At 46.1% G+C, this 19,482-nt stretch overlaps 1 protein-coding gene across 1 annotated transcript in view; it reads left to right on the plus strand.

Annotated features, from left to right (window-relative positions):
- Kua (Plasmanylethanolamine desaturase Kua) overlaps nucleotides 1-19,272 on the plus strand; it is a 77,444-nt gene extending 58,172 nt beyond the window's left edge. The window contains exons 3-5 of the mRNA XM_077682003.1: nucleotides 5,593-5,684; nucleotides 6,921-7,139; nucleotides 8,633-19,272. Of these exons, the coding sequence (XP_077538129.1) occupies nucleotides 5,593-5,684; nucleotides 6,921-7,139; nucleotides 8,633-8,890 (569 nt within the window). The 3' untranslated portion in view covers nucleotides 8,891-19,272. The remainder of the gene's footprint in view (nucleotides 1-5,592; nucleotides 5,685-6,920; nucleotides 7,140-8,632) is intronic.
- The last annotated feature ends 210 nt before the right edge of the window (nucleotides 19,273-19,482 follow it).

Here is a 19,482-nt window from a genome sequence, read left to right on the forward strand (position 1 = left end):
GCTCTTGACCACAAAAAGAGGTTGAGCGCTAAATAGTTGGTGGTGAGCGCTCGTCCCGTCTACTTATTCTCCTTGGTACCCGTCGTTCTGCGCTATGTGTTATTTTAAGGTTTAGCGCAGTGGAGACTATAGGCCGGTGAGCGCTCCCGTCCCGTCTGCTCACCGTCTTTGTCATCGCGCTTTCCGGGGAGGGCGCTACAGACTGCAAGCTGGCTTCACTGAGGTGCAGGTACGCTTCCTCGTGAAGCCTACCGCTGTTCTGTAACGTCGTATTTTTAACTTCGTTTTACCAGAAGGAGTCTCGTTTTATATACTCCCCATCTCCAATTCCAACATGAAACGAAAAAGAACTCTTGTAACTTATAAATGGGGTGTTGAAATAATCTTAGACAGTAAGCTTCGTGATGTTGTAGCAAGTGCCGCGACAAGTCATGCCGGCTCTTCTATCATTGCCGCTATCATTGCTGCTGTCTGGTGTTGGGAATCAGCCATCCCGACGCTGTCACCACTGTTGACTGGGCAGTCTCACCATCCCACCAATGTTGCGACTGGCATCCCAGCGCTGTCACCGATGTTGGGACTGGGCCCTCTCGCCGCAGTCACCGGTGTAGCGGTGTTGCCTTGCTCCGTCCGCTATCGACGCGGCGCAGAGCAGAGCGATGAAGTTCTCGAACCGACGAAAAGTTGACGCAACATTTGTATACAGTATGTACCAGGGTAACAACAGCGTTACATGGCTCGCACAAAGGCGACAACACCTCTCCACTCGGTGCCTCCGAAAAGTGCCGCCGATTATTGCCGCGCTCGCTGTGCCTCCGGGCGGGTTTTTATACCCCCGGGAGTCCGTTGTAGCCGCGAGCGGTTTGAATCGCTCCAATCAGGACTCTCGCTGGCCGAAGTTTGAAATCCAATGAATGGAGGTGAAGCGATTGCGTCAGCCGAGCCGCCACGACGGGGAAAGGGAAGGCGACGCCGTCGCCGTCTCAGCGAAGCCGCCTCCAAGCAAGCAGCGGCATGTCGGTTGCCGGTCGTTCACCCGATGCATGATTCGGCCGAACCGCCACGACGGAAAAAGGAGAGGCGACTCTGCAGCGATGCAAGTTTGGGCCTGTCCGCGGGCGGTTTGGTCTGGTTTGGTCGAGGCGTGAATCGGCCCCGCTGTCGGCGCGTCGCCCCGTGCAACGAACCTTAAGTCATAGTTATTATCATCGCTTACCGTGAATGTGAACACACGCACGAGGAGCGCCCAGCGTCGTCCAGGCTTCCGCGTGGTGCTTCAAAAAAAAATCACGCCATATCCACGGAATGAATGATGATAAGTGGGGCGAAGCTCGAGAGGGGGACATCATCGGTAACCGTAACTCTCCCGTGAAAGTTCGCCCATTACATCATTAAGAAAGACGTAAGTCTGTGTGCGTACATTGTACAAATCAACTTTTATTTTCGGAGTCAATGCTCCCAGGCCCAGACCTGGTGAAAGACCCCGCGCCATCGAGGACTACCCCGCACCTCTACCACAATTTGTCACGTAGGATGGGACACAACGGTAAAGAAAGAACTTTTATTTAGGGCGAACTTGTGCCCGAACAAGACGAGAGGAAACGAGCAAAGGTCCTTGCGTCTCGTTCGATCTCCGAGAACGACTGCCTGCGTTCGTGGCGTGATCTCTTGCGTGATCTCCCCCTCGCAGTGCACGTGCGCTCGCGCCTCCGTTGGCGAACACAGACAAGCTCGCGCTCCCGGTGCCGAGTTTGCGCTGCCGGTTGCAGCCGGTTCTTGCGCGTGCAACGCGGCCCACTTTGCGACATCTCCGAAAGCATGCGGCGGTCACGTACCACGAGACACAAGGGATGGACAGACCCATGACTTAAGGAGCTTCGCCCCTAAAAAATAATTCACGTGCGTCCGCGCCTCAAGGGGGAGCACAAGACAGCTTGCGCTACAGACGCCCAGTTCGCGAAGCCGTTGCCGCCGATTTTAGCGCGTGCTAACGCGTTCCACTTTGGGAGAAATGTGAAAGCCTGTGGACAAAACGATCCGGGCCTGCCAGTCATGCCTGAGGAAGACGACGACATAGATATGTATGACGGTAACTACTACTTCCACAGTGAAAAGCAACGACGGAACACGTAAATAAACGATTTCAAACGTAATGCAATGCGTGGTGGTGTGTGCTTCATTGCTGACATATAAAGAAATCCTCCAGCTCCGCTATGGTTCAAGCCTTGCGTGACTTAGTGGAAGCTGTTTTTTTTTTTTGGGGGGGGGGGGGGGGGGGGGGCATTGCAAATTGGCTAATGGTCGTAGTGATAGCTGACGTCGAAGCCAAGTACACTTGGTGCCTCGCTTACAACAGAAGTTGTCATGAATAGTCGTTACGTGATAATTGGCAGTTTTCTTTTTTTTTTTTGGAGAGAGAGAGGTGACAACCTTAGGCCACGACATCACAGGCACATCCGGCTGTTTGGAGAGACTGTAAAAGGGAAGAAAACAAATTAATTGAATATTCATGGGTGGATGATTAAGAACGCATATGACCCTCGCATACGTGAGGTTCGGCCCAACACGCACGCCTTGCTCCGGCTTCAGAAGTCCTCCACGCGGCGTTTCTCGCTCGTCCCTCGTACAACACCGTGCCGACCGTGCACGGTGTTGGTGCTGGCGTACCCGCAAATTTTCCCGCCATTTTTTTGCGGGGCTACCATGGTTGCCAGACCAGGACTGCCCTCTGTTGATTAGCTCGCATCATCCGTAAAGGCCGCGGATCTGTCAGCCCGCTCTGGGTATACAAACCCCTGCGCGCTCGCGCCGCGGGTTCGGGCTCGAGCCCGGGTTTTTTTTTTCGCTTCGTCCCCATGGTTGCCAGACCAGGACTGCCCTCCCCTTTACGGACTGCCTTTACGGGCGCCATACGTTTGTAGTACCTCCCGTGGGGACGAAGCGAAAAAAAAACCCGGGCTCGATCCCGAACCCGCGGCGCGAGCGCGCAGGGGTTTGTAACCAGAGCGGGCTGACAGATCCGCGGCCTTTACGGATGATGCGAGCTAATCAACAGAGGGCAGTCCTGGTCTGGCAACCATGGTAGCCCCGCGAAAAAATGGCGGGAAAATTTGCGGGTACGCCAGCCGAAATGCTAGGCGGTGTTGTACGAGGCTCACTATCGCTCGTTTTGTTGTCCACCAGTAATGCCACTTCATCGCCGTTGTTCCCGGGAATTCCATCCTCGTTTGTGGCCCGCGCTGGCTGCAGACCCGATTCTACAACGCGTACAAGTGCTGGCCGGAATTGCGCGGCTCGTCGTGGCCGAGGCAGCTGGAGATCCGCGCTTCGACTTCGCGTCCCCCTGGCAACAGCGCCATCGCTGCACAGGCAGCCATCTTCGCACGCTCTTTCCGCTCTAGCGTTCTGCGTTTTGCGTCAGTAGTATTAACTCTATGGCTCTATCGCTCGCTGTGTTGACAGACGCGAAAATAACCTGAGCGCTGAGAAAAATTTCCCGACGCGCCCCATCTATTGCTCACGCAATAAAAGAGAGGCAAGTACACTGGACGAAGCGCGAGCTATCAACTAAGTTGTGCTTATTGCATTTTTTTTCGCCGCATTTTTCCGTGATTGCTGTAGCACTGTACAAAATGTTCACATCGCACACGCGATCGCTGCTAGAAATTTGCACCTTTAGGGCCTTATTTGTATTTTTTTTATATATAAGAAAGTTTATATTGTCCGAGAAAAAAGAATCTCCCCAGCAATGCATTTTTGCTTCGAGGTGAAGCCGACGTTAAGGAGATCGGTGTAAGCTTGGTTTTTGTAAGCTGGCTTTCCCACATGTGTGTTTGGCAGTGAAGCCTACTCATTAAGAAAATGCGATGTGAATGGGCCTGATAACAGCGACGTGAGTGTAAACATCGGCGGCGTGCCTATACTACTGCGGTGTCTGACGAGCGTGCGCGCGAGGCGGCACATATATATAAGCCACGAGCGAGAACCACCCATGCATATTGTAAGTTGGAGAATGCAGCAAAGTGCCTTTGGTGCCAAGGTGCCAACTTGGAAGAGTTCAAGGGTGCGTACCCTAGGTTACAAAGAGACTTTCTCAATCATATTTCGGCTCAGCTGCAACGTGTGTGAGACTGGTTTGATAATGACCTAACCGTAGGCACGAAAGCCCCACACACACTCGCCAGGGAAGCACCGCATTGATATCCTCAATGCATGCAGCTTCGCTGGACAACCACACTCACAGAATGAAATGGCTGGTAATTTTTTAATGCTTTCCTGGCTTTTAGTGCCTCTTCATTAAAAAATTTTCAGATAAATCGTTATGTCTACGATGGGGCTGAACGTTCTCCAGCAGAACCTTGGAAAACTATGCAACCATTTGAGAAGATTGCGGATGGGGCTCCCGCCACGCAATTTCTCCCTTTTCTGCTTATACCTGGCCATCATGGCAGATGCCCAAGTCGCTGCATCTGCGCGATTCCACACCTCATCGTTCGACTGCAATTATTCCAAGTGGCACTCACAGCCCACTGGTGACGTCAACAGGGAAACGGACGTATTCTGTACTGAGTGAAGGTTTAAAAGCACTGCACAAAGACGAGGGACCATAACACACAGAAGACACAGACTGCCTTTGCAATCAAATGCCCTTCGCAGAACTCATTTTTAAGACTTGTTAGTGTGGGGCAAGTGTGTTTTGAAAGTAAAATTAATGAGTTGTTAAGTGCACTGTTAGAACCCCTGATTTGTAAACCCTGTAAGGTGCGCCCCAATGGCGTGATGGTATCGTCCCCTATGCGTGGGGACGATACCATCACGCCATTGGGGCGCACCTTACAGGGTTTACAAATCAGGCTAATATTTCATACCTTGTGTGGCCCCATATGCCCAATTTTTCTCCTAGAGCTGAAATGAAAGTTTATGGAACTGCCATTCACATTCACATTGAAAGCAAAGATCACTATCCACACACCCCTGCTGCGAGGGGAAAGTGGTGGGAACTTGTCTTCACGATGTGCTTTGGTACACGCACTGTTTGGTAAGATGTCTTTATGTGCGCAGCTGCGAGCTGCAAAGGAGCTGCAGACCCCAGCTGCGTACACGTTCTTTTTTGTGAGGTATGCACATATCACTCAACAAGGTGTATGATAAGTAACCAAAGGATAAACATGAGTAACCATGGTATCACGCAAGTATGCTGTAGCCAATACTAACACAAAATGCCGGTGTTTACAGAGAGGAGACAATGGAAATAGGGTTCTTGTGTGTTACCACAAGTGCACGAAAAAAGCCAAATAATGGCACTTTGTGACGTGCAAAGGTGATGGTGATGCACATGAAATAGCATGAAGGAATGACTGGTATTTGAGATAAGCAAAGCAAACAAAATGGCAAACTTTGCAGTGGAATTGTGAGCTTTCTACTGTCTCTGGAAAAGCAACGTTGGGTGATGTTTAGCCCATAGCCTCACAATTGCGTGGGTTTATTGGTTTATTTACCATGTTCAAAGTGTGTTTCAGGGATCCTTTAGCAAAAGTACACATCTGCACCATCTTGAATCAAGTGTTGCCGTCTTTCTTGTTGACTGTGCAGTGTGCGGTGTCGTGACTGCCGATTTTCTAAGTGGCCTTGTCCACTGGGCTGCCGATACCTGGGGAAGCGTGGAGCTGCCCGTCATTGGAAAGGTGCGTTTGCCACCAATGCCGTGTGAGTGTGCCTGCCCCACTTACTGTATAAGTTGGAATAAAGTGTCGAGATTTTTCACTAAAAAGTTTGCCGAAAAGTCACTCCTTGACCTATAATACCGGTCAACAAAGTACTTTTTTTTTTTCAAATTTCTCGGTCGCAAGGTAAGGGGCTCGACCTATATTCCAACTTATACGGTGACTGATGGGATGGTTGGCTGGGCCCCATAGCTGATTTTCCCATTGATGAGGAGGCCTCTAGGTGATGGATGGCGGGAGGGCCAGGACAGGAAGCGGCGGCGGTGCAGGCAATAGTTTCTGGTGGCATGGAAGCCCCCAGTGCTTGTTGCACTTCTTGGATCATGCCGCTTAGGGAAGTGGCCTAGGGTTGCGGCGTCACCAGGAAAAGTTTCCGCGGTTCTTCACGTACTGCAGCATGAATCGTTTCATGCATGTGTCCATTGTGACACCAACTGTATTGACGGGGCTCACAGTGAATACGCAATCTTACCGGCTCGATCGTGGCAGCTTTAGATAGAAATTCAGGCTCAATCTGTGGGGGGCTGTGCAGTTCTTGCCTGACTCCCCGCACCAAAAACCGCTGTTTTGTGTGTTCAGTTGTCTTGGGGTCCACACGTCGAAGCAGTCTCATCATCTCCTCTACAAACACGACGACACCTTTATTGGAGTGTTGCATGCACACCCACAGCAGAAGCTCGGCTCGTGTTTTTCTCACAACCATAGTGAATGTTTTCAGGAATTCGGCCCAGAATAGAGTCCAGGTCATCAGGGGGCTCTCGTGGTTCTCGAACCAAATCCATGAATGTAGAAAAACACTTGTCGTAGTGTTTGCTCATCATCCCAGTGGTTAAATTCCCTAGCTGATTTGATTGATTGAGTTGAGTTGCTTGATTTGAGTTCATCAGGATTGCTCGATGGTGATTCATGGAATGATGGTGGTTCTCATTTTGTTTGTGCCGAGGGCCAGTAGAATTTACTTCACTGTTTTGTAAAATGCCAAGTACAGCCCTTGTTCAGAGTCGTATACATTATTGTATGGACTACTGGATTCCCTAACTTAGTGCCTTTTGGCTGTTTCTTGCACAAAGTTTGTTAGTCTGACCAGAAGTCGTGCAAGGCTTCTGACACGCAGTTGAGCCAGTGTTTGGATTGAGCAGTGCGAGCACGGCAGCCCTGCCTGATGAGCCAGCTTGGCTGCCTGGGCTGCTCGTGCAGGCGTTCATCCGGCCCTTCCGGGAGCACCACATTGACCCGACGTCCATCACGCGGCACGACTTCATCGAGACCAATGGGGACAACTTCATGGTACCCATTCCGGTGCTGGCCAGCATGGCCTGGGGCTTTGCCTCCCGGCCCCCACAGGCCATCCTGGCTGCCTACCACTGGAACTGCTTCCTCTTCCTACTCGCCCTCTTTGTGGCCTTCACCAATCAGGTGCGTCATGCCCCGTGTTTTTGAAGGAGTGTGTTTTCGTTGATGCTTTATGGATGTTTGTTGATGGAACATCTAGACCTGCTATACGGTTGCTTTAAAAGTCATCTGGTGCCATATTCCTTGAACTTCTGCTATTGAAAAACACTAAAGGCTGATTCAGCTTGTTGCTTTAAGTGTCAGGTTGCAGTTTCATAGCTTCTTTACCTTTTGTTTAACGACTAAAAGTACTTTGTTACAAACAGATAAAGCTGGCATTTCTCTTTGCCATTTTTCTCTTTTTATCTTTTTTTTTTCATTCCATAAAACAGCATGTCCTTAAGTGAGCTGACCTAGCACCGAGTCCTCCATGCAGTGCTACCACTGAGGAGTAGTCGATTAGTCACCTTATCGATTGCGCTGATCACTGACAAGTTTTGCCGCTGGCTGTCGTATGTTTACAGTGTGTTTACATAACTTGGAACACATATTAAAATTCAAAATTTCGATCTTTTTTCTTTTAATTTTTTAATGTGGTGCTTTTCCTTTAGCGCATTGCAAAATTGCTTTACAAAATTTTGTGTACTCAGAAAATTCTCCCAGCAGCCAACTGCTGCATCAGGTGCTTCTCTTGATGTCCAACAACTTTGTAATGGAAAATTTTCGCCAGGATCCACTGATTAAAAAAAAAGTTTCGTTTTCAGTGCTTGAAGAATCAGCGCTTGTGATTCTTAAAAAAAAAAAAATGGTAACATGCCAAGCAGATGGTGTGTGTTCTTCCAAGCACTGTCGTATTATTCAACTGAATGTAATTGTGCTGTCGTGAAAAAGTGATGATATGCAGGTTTTTTTGTGGGAGTAATTTATTTTCTGATAAAAAATATTAACTATCTTTAGATCAACACCTAAAGGCCACTTTCATACCTTTACAGTGTGCCACTCCATACCGTTTTCCACCAGCCATGAAATTAAGGAGATCTGTGTGTAACGTTTGTGCTTATCATTTTGTTAAAGGAGTACCGTAAAAACCCGCATATAATGTTAGGTTCTTTTTTTTTTGTAATTTTACCCTGTGAAATTTCTGCCTCTTATTGTGAAGAGCGGGAAGGACTCCACCTTCCCCGAGGCTAGCCGTTGAAGGGGAGGATGCTTTCGTACTCTGCGTCACACCTCGGTCCCACTCTGTAGTTCGAAGTTCCAAAGCTGTGTGCAGTGTTGGCCTTTGATGCAGGGGTCGGATGCATACTCATCTTTCTTGGTACAGCAGGTGCAAGGGTAGGGCGTGAGAGAGTGGGTGGGGGCATCTGAAGGGTACCCTCTTCTAGCCTAAACGTATGGAAGAAGGTTTCAGTACCGCATGTACAGGCTGGCATATATATGTGCATGCATGAATAGACCCATCGAGATGTTGTATTCTCTTTGTTCGCCGCAATTCCTTTGAAAAAAAGTGGAGTTAATTTGCCTGGAGTCTTTCGAGTACCCAGTGCTGCAGTGAGTTGCCCGGCGGCCGTTTGCAGATCCACAAGTGGTCACACACCTACTTTGGGCTGCCCCGGTGGGTGACGCTGCTCCAGGAGTGGCACGTGGTGCTTCCCCGGCAGCACCACCGGATCCACCACGTGGCCCCCCACGAGACCTACTTCTGCATCACCACGGGCTGGCTCAACTACCCGCTGGAGAAGCTGCATTTCTGGCCCGCCCTGGAGGCCGTCATCTCGGCCCTCACGGGCTGCCGGCCCCGCTCGGACGACCTGCAGTGGGCGCTCAAGAAGTGACAGCCCTCCTCCGCCTCCTCTCTTGCTCAGGCATCGCACGGACTGCTGGCGGCTGTGGACTCCAAAGCTCTCACAGCCCCTCTAGTGACTTGTGGGCATCTGTGTCTAGTGCAAGGCCTAGTCGATGTGTGGGGAGTCGCTGCGTGTGTCTAGAAAATGGGTGCGCGCATGTGTGGTGAAATGGGGGTGCAAGAGCCATGTAGCCACCGCCACGTTTTGCGAATCCTTGAGTGGAGCTGCGGGCGTTTAGCTGGCCGTATAGGCTTGCCACTGGCAATTCCTTTGTCAGCCTATGGCACCCCAGCTGGGCCTTATAGGTGATTTTTTTTTTATTATTAACACCGGTTCAGCTTCAGACAGCCAAACAGAAGTGACATTTTGTGATTTTTAAAGGGAAATGTAACACACTGAGCAGTCTGTGTGCGCTCTTCCAAGCACTCTCGTATTATACAACTGAATGTAGTCCTGCTGTCTCATTTGATGTGAAAAAGCAGTTTATGTCTATGTCAACTTCCACGCTGCAAAGTACCGCACAGGCCACTTCAGTTTGGTCTTGTTTTTTCTTTTTTTATTTTGTACAGAGCTCCATCAGGTGCAACAGTTTTTTCTAATGTCCTGACATTGGCACTGTCGTAGTCTGTCATGTACCGATCTCGTGATTGGAGCAAGCATCATGTTTGGCGACTGATCTCCATGTACTTGCTTTTGTGCGCATTCTGTTTGCTGATACCATGTACTTGAGCTCTGTGTATTACTGAATGTGCGGCACAAATTTCAGTTGTTGTGAGCTCAATTTTTGTTAGTTTTCCTTGTTTTATTTTTTGTTTCTACCTATTTGGTTTTTGTAGCACTGTATCTCAACTGCCAAACTGACGTGCAGTTTGTCAGTTACTCTAGGGTGCGTGTGAATGGGACCTCTCCTCTTTCATTCAGTGTCAACCAAGCCTTTGATACTTGGCAAAACTGCGCCAACATTTTATAGTGCTCCTTGCATTGACTGCAGTTTTGTACTTTTATCAAACCATGCCACTGCATAGGTGCTATCAAGTCGTGTGTAATTCCCAACTCAGCTGGTCTGAAGTACATCTAAAGAAGCCGTCCAGTTTCCTAAGGCGTCGTCATTGGCCATGTCAGAATTTCTGAAATTAAAGCTCTGGTAGTAATGTGTTGTGACATCTACACATAGATACAGCCTCACCAAAGTGCTTGATGATTTACTATGGCAGGTTAGTTTGCCAGTGTAGAATTAAGACTTGGTTTGAGATGTAGTAGTAGCTGTGCTGTGTTTTTCTTTTTTTTTTTTTTCCGGAGTTGGGGATTTAAAGTTTTGCCATGCTTTTTTTTTTTAGGTAACTGGGGCAAAGCAACCTCCCAGGAGATCACACTGTTCTTCCCACAGGCAGTATAGATGCCTTAGTAACAATTTTTCTCTGCATTTGAGGTGCCATACTCCATAGGTTTCATCCTTGGTTACTGTTTTTCATAGCTATCCCGCAATGTGTGACGTTTTATTCAGGCTCGCAAGCCACAGCTGTGAACTGTTTCGGAACACGGGTGCATGGACAAAGCACTAATGACTGCGATTCTAAGAAAAAGATTGCAATTCTCTGATATGCTTACAAATATGATATACTTAAAAGATAGAACTTGCTATGGCGCATAGCCTTCAAGTGTGTGCTATTAGTCATAAAAACTGCTAGTGACTTGCAGGTTCCATGTGATATTGCAGGTTCTGTGTTTGCAGATACTGCACAGACTGAAAAAAGAAAGGGTAAAAAATGGCTCGCACAGTATGCAGCACTTTTTAACTTTTGAATTAACCTTCAGGAAGTTGTACCGAATGGCAAGTAAGGCATATTCCCACAGCTTCCATATCTTTGCTTTACAATATGCATTTAAAGATGCGGTTGACAATATTGAGGTTCTGCACATGAATAGATTCCACTTCATAGCAGCTAACCTAACATGTTTGGGCTAAATACTTCATCTCTTGCTAGGTTCTCACAAATCAGAGTCAGATGTTTTCTGTGAAGAGAACAGACGCAAATGCAGATTCATGTTGTGCGTAATCTGTGAGAATGCTGGAGAATGCTGGAACACTGGTATATAGCCAGGTGTAAATTTTGTAGCAGGCAGGACAAGCAGTCGGGTAAAGAGAGAAAGTGACCAACCGTGCTGTGCTGTGCGACCAACCGTGCATAGGCTGTGCAGTGCAGCTTACGTCCAGGTATCCGTAGCCTTGAGATGTGAGGCAGGGTCACAACTGGCCACTTGGTTCTCTAGTGGAGTTGGCAAGTTGTAAAAAGACACTTGGGACACGTGGCAGGCGAAACTTCTGTGAGCACCAGTGCGCCACATGTCAGCCTTGAGTATTTTATGCCAACCCTCAGTGCCCTGGCCGCAAGGACTGATTATTGCTGTTAATGTGCTGGCACATCAGGATCTTTGTTTGTTTTGCAGTGGCAGGTGACTGTTATTTTTGAAAGGGGAAGCTTGTGCTTAAAATGTGCAAATTGACCATGTAAAGCCCTAAAGTACTGGTGACACACTTATGTCTCCATATTTTCCTTTGAAGCTGTTCTGAAGTGATTTATGGAATTCTAAATGCAAATGACGAGCCCGTTGGGCCAAGCCATCTTGACGGTGCCCGCTTGGCTGCGTTAAATGAAGCCACATGTAGTGTGAGTCATTATTCAGGCTGTACAGAAAAAGGGGTAACTTGGCCAATGTGAACGTCCAACAATTGTACTGGCGTTGCCCGGCATTGGAATGGTGGAGCCTTCTCACAGGCCAGAGTACTGCAGTGTCTGCCTACCAGGCCAGCACGGCACCTTTTGCAGCCAGCAGGACCACCGTTGCTGGTGGGCTGCGGCAGTTGTCACACTTCTTGCGCACAAGTAAGCGTCATTTGCTGGCACCATGCCGAAGAAGTTTGTGCTCCTTGCTGGCTCACCTAACCACTGTGCTGCTTCATGCGTGCTTGTGTGCTGACATTTTAATTTTACCAATGGGCGCACAATTGTAATGCTATTGCACTTCGAAAGCCTGCCACCGCTTACTAGCATGCCAATACATGCTATCGCTCACTGCTGTCTTTATCCGTGTCTTTGCGCAAATATTTGCGTGCCATCAATGTTGAAAGAGAAAAACCGCCAAAAAGTTTTTTAAAAGCTGTCTCAAGCTATGTGCGATGTGCTCGAAAAGATTGCCTCTGACTGTAGCCCTTTACAGCTCATTTTTATTTTGATTGTACATATTTTTTTTAACTATTTGTAGCTTACGAGGGAACTAGTGTTAGTAGGAAACTGTTCTGCTTGACAGGGTGGTTTCAAAATAAACAGCGGAAGCAGCACTGAACAATGCTTGATGAAGCGTGCTCATGTAAAAGAAAAAAGGGAACTGAGCTTCCAGTCAGCTGAGCTCACTAAGGATTGCCAGGAGTGTCCTGCGCGGTTTGCTTAGTACTTTCTGCCACCAGAGTGGATATTCACATTGCACTTGTGTTTCGATAACATCAGGATGGTCGATTGCTAATGGGCTTTTACACAGCTTTGTAAAGCAGGCAAAGTATACAATAAATTCTGGCAGCTCAACACGAGTGTGTTTACAAAGAGTTGACAGGCTCAGATATGCACTACTTTATTGCTGCTTCATTACTTCGACAAGGCAAACATTCAGTTTTCAAATCGTGCTTTCATTCAATTCTGCCAAAATTGTCTCTTCAGACACTTCTCTAACATTTAAAAAAATGCCACAAGGTAAAAGCTTGATAGTTCTTTTATCCTCCTTTACTTGCACTCTACATTTTATGCAAGGGAAAGCAACTTCACTTTATGAGTAGCACTTGGCCATAGTTAAAGGGGCCATGCAGACAAAATACAGGTTTGGTTTATTCGAAATATTCGGTGCATTAGTGCCCCCAGTGCTTGTCCGGGACCGAACGATGCTTTATTCACTGAGAAATTAAACAATTTAGGCCATAATTTTGATTCTCTCGTTGAATAGTGTTTTGTGACGTCTGCGATGACGTATCTAGAGCAAGTACTGAAGTGAACGTAAGTAGGCAGACTAGAGCTGGAGTGAACATCCGAACCTTTGTTTGCTGTCAGTCTTCCTAGATGGCGCCACCTTACCGTTCAAGTCCACTCTCCACCCTCGCTTTGTTTTTGACTGGATTTGTCTCTGGATAATGTCTGTTACGGTGCATAGTACTCGTTTCGTGAAACATTGGGCATGCTCGACAAATGGAGTCGCAGAAGACAGTGTTTGTTATGCCAGTCGGCCAGTGTAAGCTCAACGCACTGGACGGCTGTGCAGCTATAACCGGCATAGTGGGCACAGTACGCACTGGTGCTTCTATGTTTACGTGTGCGTTCGTAACTTCCATTCTTTACCCCACCATTCTTACTGCTATAAATAGAATATGCATTAAATTTAAGTGCAAAAGGTCGTTCTGCAAGCTATAACCCCTGTTTAATTTTCGTTGGATTTTGCCAGCTGCAGCCAATCGCACAGCTGCCCATAATACGTCATAGGTTCTAGTGCGGGAAATGAGCTAGTGGGTTGCATGGCAATTGTAATTTTTCCTAACTATATAGCTTATTTGAGTGAAGTTTTCGCTAAATAAGTGGTGTCAGTGTTGTTCTAACGAGGCAATCTTTCGAAGGAAGCAAACTTGAATTTTGTCTGCATTGCTCTTTAAGACTTTATGTGCTGATGCTGTTGGTTTGGCTAAGCGACCCATCAGTAAAGCCTATAGCCAATTGTATTACGTTAATGTGACTTCAAATTCACACTGCTGTGTGTGGAAAGTTGTAGAGCTGAGCTGTGTGTAACACAGTTCAGTGACTCCAAAGACCTTGTTTTTTCTTTTTTTTTTTCTGTTCATTTTTTTTTCCCCTCATTGCTGCGGTCCGCACAAATGTAGTGCATTAGGAAGAGAATTTAATGTACAAAGTAAATGTCAGATGTGGAGAGCAGTTTATGCATGGCATAGCTGGGTTTTGCTTTCATGAAAAGAAAGGGGGTCGATGTTGGGGCTGGGGTTTCTCCTATGCCTATGTCACTGTGCGCAAGTGTAAAGAGGTGGTGGTAGTGACAGGGTTATAATACTCTGCTTTACAGGGCTCTAAGCATAGGAGGGCCCAGTTCCGCCAGATACGCACAGGTAAATCAGATTGGCTGTAATTCGTGTTGATAACCTTGCACGGAAAGCACAACATGGCCTACTACAGCACCAGCACACCAGGTGCAACCTCCTGTAGATGACAAAGGTCAATTTGGATTGAGGTGTGGTACCCGCTGTATGTTTTGGTACGCATGTAACTCGATGCTGTGTCACAGCATGCAATTCATTTTGTTCTGAAGTGCTCTTTTCATTCCTTCCAATATTCCAAGTTTTCAGTTAGGGCTTCAGGCGCCTAAACACGTTCAGAAAATCGAATTGCCTGCAGTATCAATCAGCATAGTGCAGTGTTAAGCCAGAAGGTCTCTTGAGCATTATTCCCAACCTCTCATGCCCAACAGTGAACATTTTTCATCTACATTTGCAAATTCTAGCAACAAACCCTAAGGCATTGTTACCACTTGCCAGTTTTTCACCACAGTTTCAGGGCTGCTTAATTTCTCTAGCTGTAGTGATAAAATGTGAAGTTAATTTAGTTACAATAGTGCTAAATGAGCAAAATTATTTTATTTAAATTAAGTACTAAAACAAAATTGCAGTGAAAGAAAGCAAGGGTTCCTTGACAGTGATGACTAACTATTAGACACTGCCATGGTTTGATGTCAGACACTGCTCAGCATCTATGCAGCAAATGTTCAGTTTGAATTGGTGAGCTAAAATTTTAGTAAGTTTTCTACAAGTACAGTTACCTACCTATAAAAATGTATAAGTGTGGGTAAATGTCAATGTTAAGAGAGGGTTCTACCAACAATTGTTAAGAGCTGGTTGTGTAGAACGTTAACAAAATAAGCTTCGAAGTAGTTGATGACAGTGCAGGTACCAAAACAAATTACAATATGCTTGTTTCACAGCAAGCCACTATGGTGAAGTACATCTGCAACGAAGTGTGCAATGAAGCACTTAGTTAATTTTGAGGGTTAAGGTAATGACAATACAGGAGTGCACTTTGTACAGGGTTCACAGTGTCCTGCAGATTTTTGTGAAAATTTTGGGCTGTTTTCCAGTTATTGGTTCACTCTAGTCAGATCCAACTGTTTTAACCTATAAAATGAGATTGCAGAGTAGTACTAGCTGGTGTCTTTTACCACAAGCACACACGGAGGAACTAACTGTGCCATGGTGTTTGTTGTTGAATCCAATATTCTGTTCTAACTAGCATTACTATAAGTGGCTTTGGCGACACCCTCGTCTAGCTTAGCTTGGAGATTATATGATTTGAGGCAAGTATGCGTCATCACCAGCGCTCATTTCATGTCCATCCAAAACGCAACAGCAAGGAGTCACAGGGCCAGCACCAAAATTATGTGGAACAGCGGTCTAACATCAAGCTTCAAGCGTGTGCCAACATTTCAGTGAATGAGTTGTTAAAATGTTGGCACTAGTTGAGGGCTGATCCCTTGTATTTCTCTCACTTTTGAGGTAGTCAGATGACAAAATTGTGCACAGCAGGTGGCATTAGATGTTACCTTAGGGTCGTAATGCTTCCTTGCAAAAACTGAAAAACTGAGCGACGCAAAGGCTTTCTTAGGGACCATAGGAGCGGAACCTATGCAATCCTGTTGCTCATTTGTCCCATGCCCAACAGCCTAAGAGATCGCAAGATGTTCACTTACAAATGCTTCACGTTGAGTATCCTAAGAGGGGTGTACCCATGAGGCTGAAGGCTATGAGGGAAAGGACCTCTGGTTAGGCATTTAAAGGTAACACAGGACCTAAATACCCGTTTGTTTAATGTATAAATGCATTGAAGGTGTGGGTCTTCACTGCTCTTAAATTTAGTTTCCGAACAGTAGGCATCTCATTGTCCTGCCCAGAAAAATCAGTGTAGAGACGCAGGTGAGCTCTGCCTTGGTTCAGAAAGGTCCGTGTTTCGTATCTCTGCGGGCTGCCTGATGCCTTGTTGTTACATGTCCCCCTTCGTGGCACGCATAATGGGAACATATGCCTGCACTCACTGTTGCACAATGACGGCTGATTAGAAGAAAGAAGAAAAAACACTTGCTGAAAAAGTTCTGCACCAGGTAGGCATTGGAAGATGTGCAGCCTTTCAGTGCACAGAACACGCCTCGCTTGTTGCTTATTACGCCATTTGCTTATGTGACGAGTGATGTATGGCGAGACAAAATAATCGCGTTCTCCTCGAAACTGTTCGCTGCTCAGAACATCAATATTGCTGTGGCAAATATGCAAGGCTTGACGTTGCACAAGGCATAGTGACTTCACAAATAACAGATAAATTAGATATGGTCAACAGTGTGGGAAAAGGGGCAAGGTTGTTTAGCATCTTAAATATTAAATCGCTTGTCAAAGTGGATACAGAAGTCTTGGGAAAGAACACAAAGGGGCAGTCTCGATGATGTGTGGACAATACAACTCAATATCAACTGTACTTGAGAGAGAGAGCTCACCAAGGATGCTTTTGTCAGAGATCGTGATTAGAAGTATCCCATACATGCCAAACTACACTTTTTTTTTTTTCCCCCATCTCTTGGTCAGAGGTTAACGCAAATCAAGATGGGTGACGGGAACTTGACAAAAGAGCCCAGCCGATTCACTCAGATTGCACCAGCTATAAAATTATATTTTAGCATCGTGTTATGCCATTCATGCACTGATATTGAAAAGCTCGCGGTATTCCAAAGAGGGAAGAGGGTGTTTTTAATGTTTTGCAGGGTAACACAGTTTGAGGAACACTGTGGTAGTCCAGACACTTGGGTGCACACTGTTCCTTCAGCTCTTCTTTGTGGCCGTTCAAATTTTGAAGCTTTCTAGTGTGCACTGTCGCGTTTTCGTAATTCATGCTGTTCTGGTCAGGTCTGCTTCACAATGCAAACGTAACAGCCGATTGCTGGTGCTTGTATCATCCACACATTGTTTGTTTAAACTGGCCTTCCTGATTCTTTTATAGGGGTTTAGTACCTACTTAGTGCTGTAAGTGAGTGTACAGATTCTAGATCTGGTCGTTTGTACCTATACATTGTCAGCTGTACAGTGGCTGGTGTGTATGCCTATATGACAGTGTTTCGTTCAGTTTGCTTTTGCCCTCTTTTCACATTTCTCGTGAGAAAGTTGTCAGGAGATTGTCCGAGAGCAAAGTATGTTACAGATTCGACAACACCATGCAAAACTGTGTGGCTAGGAAGGGCATCACTGTCAATAAGTGTGTGCTGGCTGAAAAACAGCATCGTGGGCATAGCCCTCATTCGGAGATGCTTCATGCAGTCATTTATTACATATTTTTTTCGTGCTTTGGTTGCAGTTGATACTGATCTCTCCGGAGTAAAAAGGAAAAAAAAGTAATGCAGAAGCGTGAAGGTCCTGTCTACATGATGTCACTGTATTTTTTATGCTCTTTTGGTGTGATGTGTATTAATTAGTTTGTGCAGACACGTGTTACTAAAGTTTCCACTTTTCTATTGTGCACACTGAATATCTCAAACCTGCCATTTGCTTCCTTGCATGCTTACTGAAAAAAAAAAAAAAGAAAAATGAACTTGAAGTGGGTTTGGAGTAGCCAGAAGTCTGTCACAGAAGGACACCTGTTGGACGGAGTTGTGTTTTCTGTGGCTTTGATGCGATGTGGGTGTGACTGCAGAGAATTAGTGTGTGTGTGTGTGTATGTGTGTGTGTGTGCATGTAGCAATGCGCAACTGTGAAACTGCTTAGGAACAAAAAGATTTTAGCCTTATTTTTGTATCGTGAGAAAGTGGCAGCTGTGTTGATGAACAACATAGGTAGCATAAACTTACTAAATACCACTGATAAGAGAGATACAGGGTGTTATGACGATAATTGGAACACTAAATTTTTTTCAAACTTCACACTCGAAGGTTGCATTCTGTGGTCAATTTTGCTTGACACCGGGAACAACGACGGTACTTACCTGTTTATTCTGAAAATAAATAAAAACGATTTTCACCTATGGGAAAATGGCGGCCGATTTGGACATGCAAGCCAGTGCAAGCTGATCATGGAACAACGGCGCCACCTGGGGTATGCAGAGCGAAAGAGACGATGGGTATTCACACTCTTTCTACAACAAGAAGGAGCCAAATGAGGTAGCAGACAGTCAGAAAATATGAAACCAGGTTTTCTGATCGTCTGCTACCTCATTTGGCTCCTTTCACGGTAGGAAGGAGTGAAATGAGGTAGCAGACAATCAGAAAATGTGAAACCAGGCGAGGAAACAAATCCACCAGTTATAGGCAACAATGAACAGTGGGGGTATTTTATTGTGATTGGTTTCAGCTGTTATGCAACTGTTTGTGATCATCGTAAACTTGGGATGAAATAGGTTTTATAATCATCTGCAGCCTCATTTGGCTCCTTCCTATTGTGAATCCCCATCGCATGTTTCGCTCTGCATACCCCAGGTGGCGCCATCGTTCCAAGATCAGCTTGCACTGGCTCGCACGTCCAAATTGGCCGCCATTTTCCCATTGGTGAAAATAGTTTTTATTTATTTTCAGAATAAACAGGGAAGTACCGTCGGTGTTCCCAGTGTCAAACAAAATAGACCACAAAATGCGACCTTCGTATGAAGTTTGAGCGCGAACCAAGCAGTGGTTTGCTCTGGAAAAAAATTTTAAGTGTTCCAATTATCGAAGTAACATCCTGTGTATTAGCCTTAAAGAAATGTTTTTAATACTGCTGGGGAAATTATATGGTTGGAAGAACATGTCTTTTTTTTTGACACTGTCTCTCGCTCGAACTGGCTAAAAGGAATTTATTTATAGTTAATGCCTTGAATGTGTAAAGAGAAATTTAGATTCAACTTAATTAAGCACTGCAAGTTTTCAACTTGTAACTTTTGTAAAGCATGGGCACTTGTTAGCTCTTGAGCCATGCTGGTGTAATGTTTGCAGTGTTTTCTTGGTGGCTTGCCCCTTCCCTCCTTCTTTTTTTCATCATTGATTGGTGGTAACATTGCAGCAAGCCAGTGCTGAAGTTAGCAAGGTAAAAATATATCTATACATTTGCCATTTGTATGTGCACACTTGTGAAGCAAAGTTGCACTGTATTCTTGCTGGAATTGCATTCTTGCAACTAGTGTTTTCAGCTGAGTTAAATGTGGTGTGGAGGAATGAAAGTCCTTCACTCTGGTTTCCCACAACCGGCAGTGGTTGGGGGCTGCCTTCATCCGAAACATCGCACCGTTACAGTTCGGCTACCTACTTAATAAATCTCCCCAAACAAGCCTATGCGTTTTTCACGTCAATTTGTGTGCACATAGCACTTTGCTTTATTTTGCTCAGACCAAGTGTCGTGATACAACAGTTATGAAATTGATGCTGTGAAACTGGGCCACCCAACCTGCTGGTTGGGTGGCCCAGTTTCACAGCATCAATTTCCTTTTTTGAGAATGAGAAGGTGTATTGAGAAAAACAAAAAGAAAACCCCAGACACC

This window comes from Haemaphysalis longicornis, unplaced genomic scaffold, assembly GCF_048455015.1.
Source record: "Haemaphysalis longicornis isolate Haplotype H1 unplaced genomic scaffold, Haemaphysalis longicornis Haplotype H1 scaffold_1, whole genome shotgun sequence".
Taxonomy (NCBI): domain Eukaryota; kingdom Metazoa; phylum Arthropoda; class Arachnida; order Ixodida; family Ixodidae; genus Haemaphysalis; species Haemaphysalis longicornis.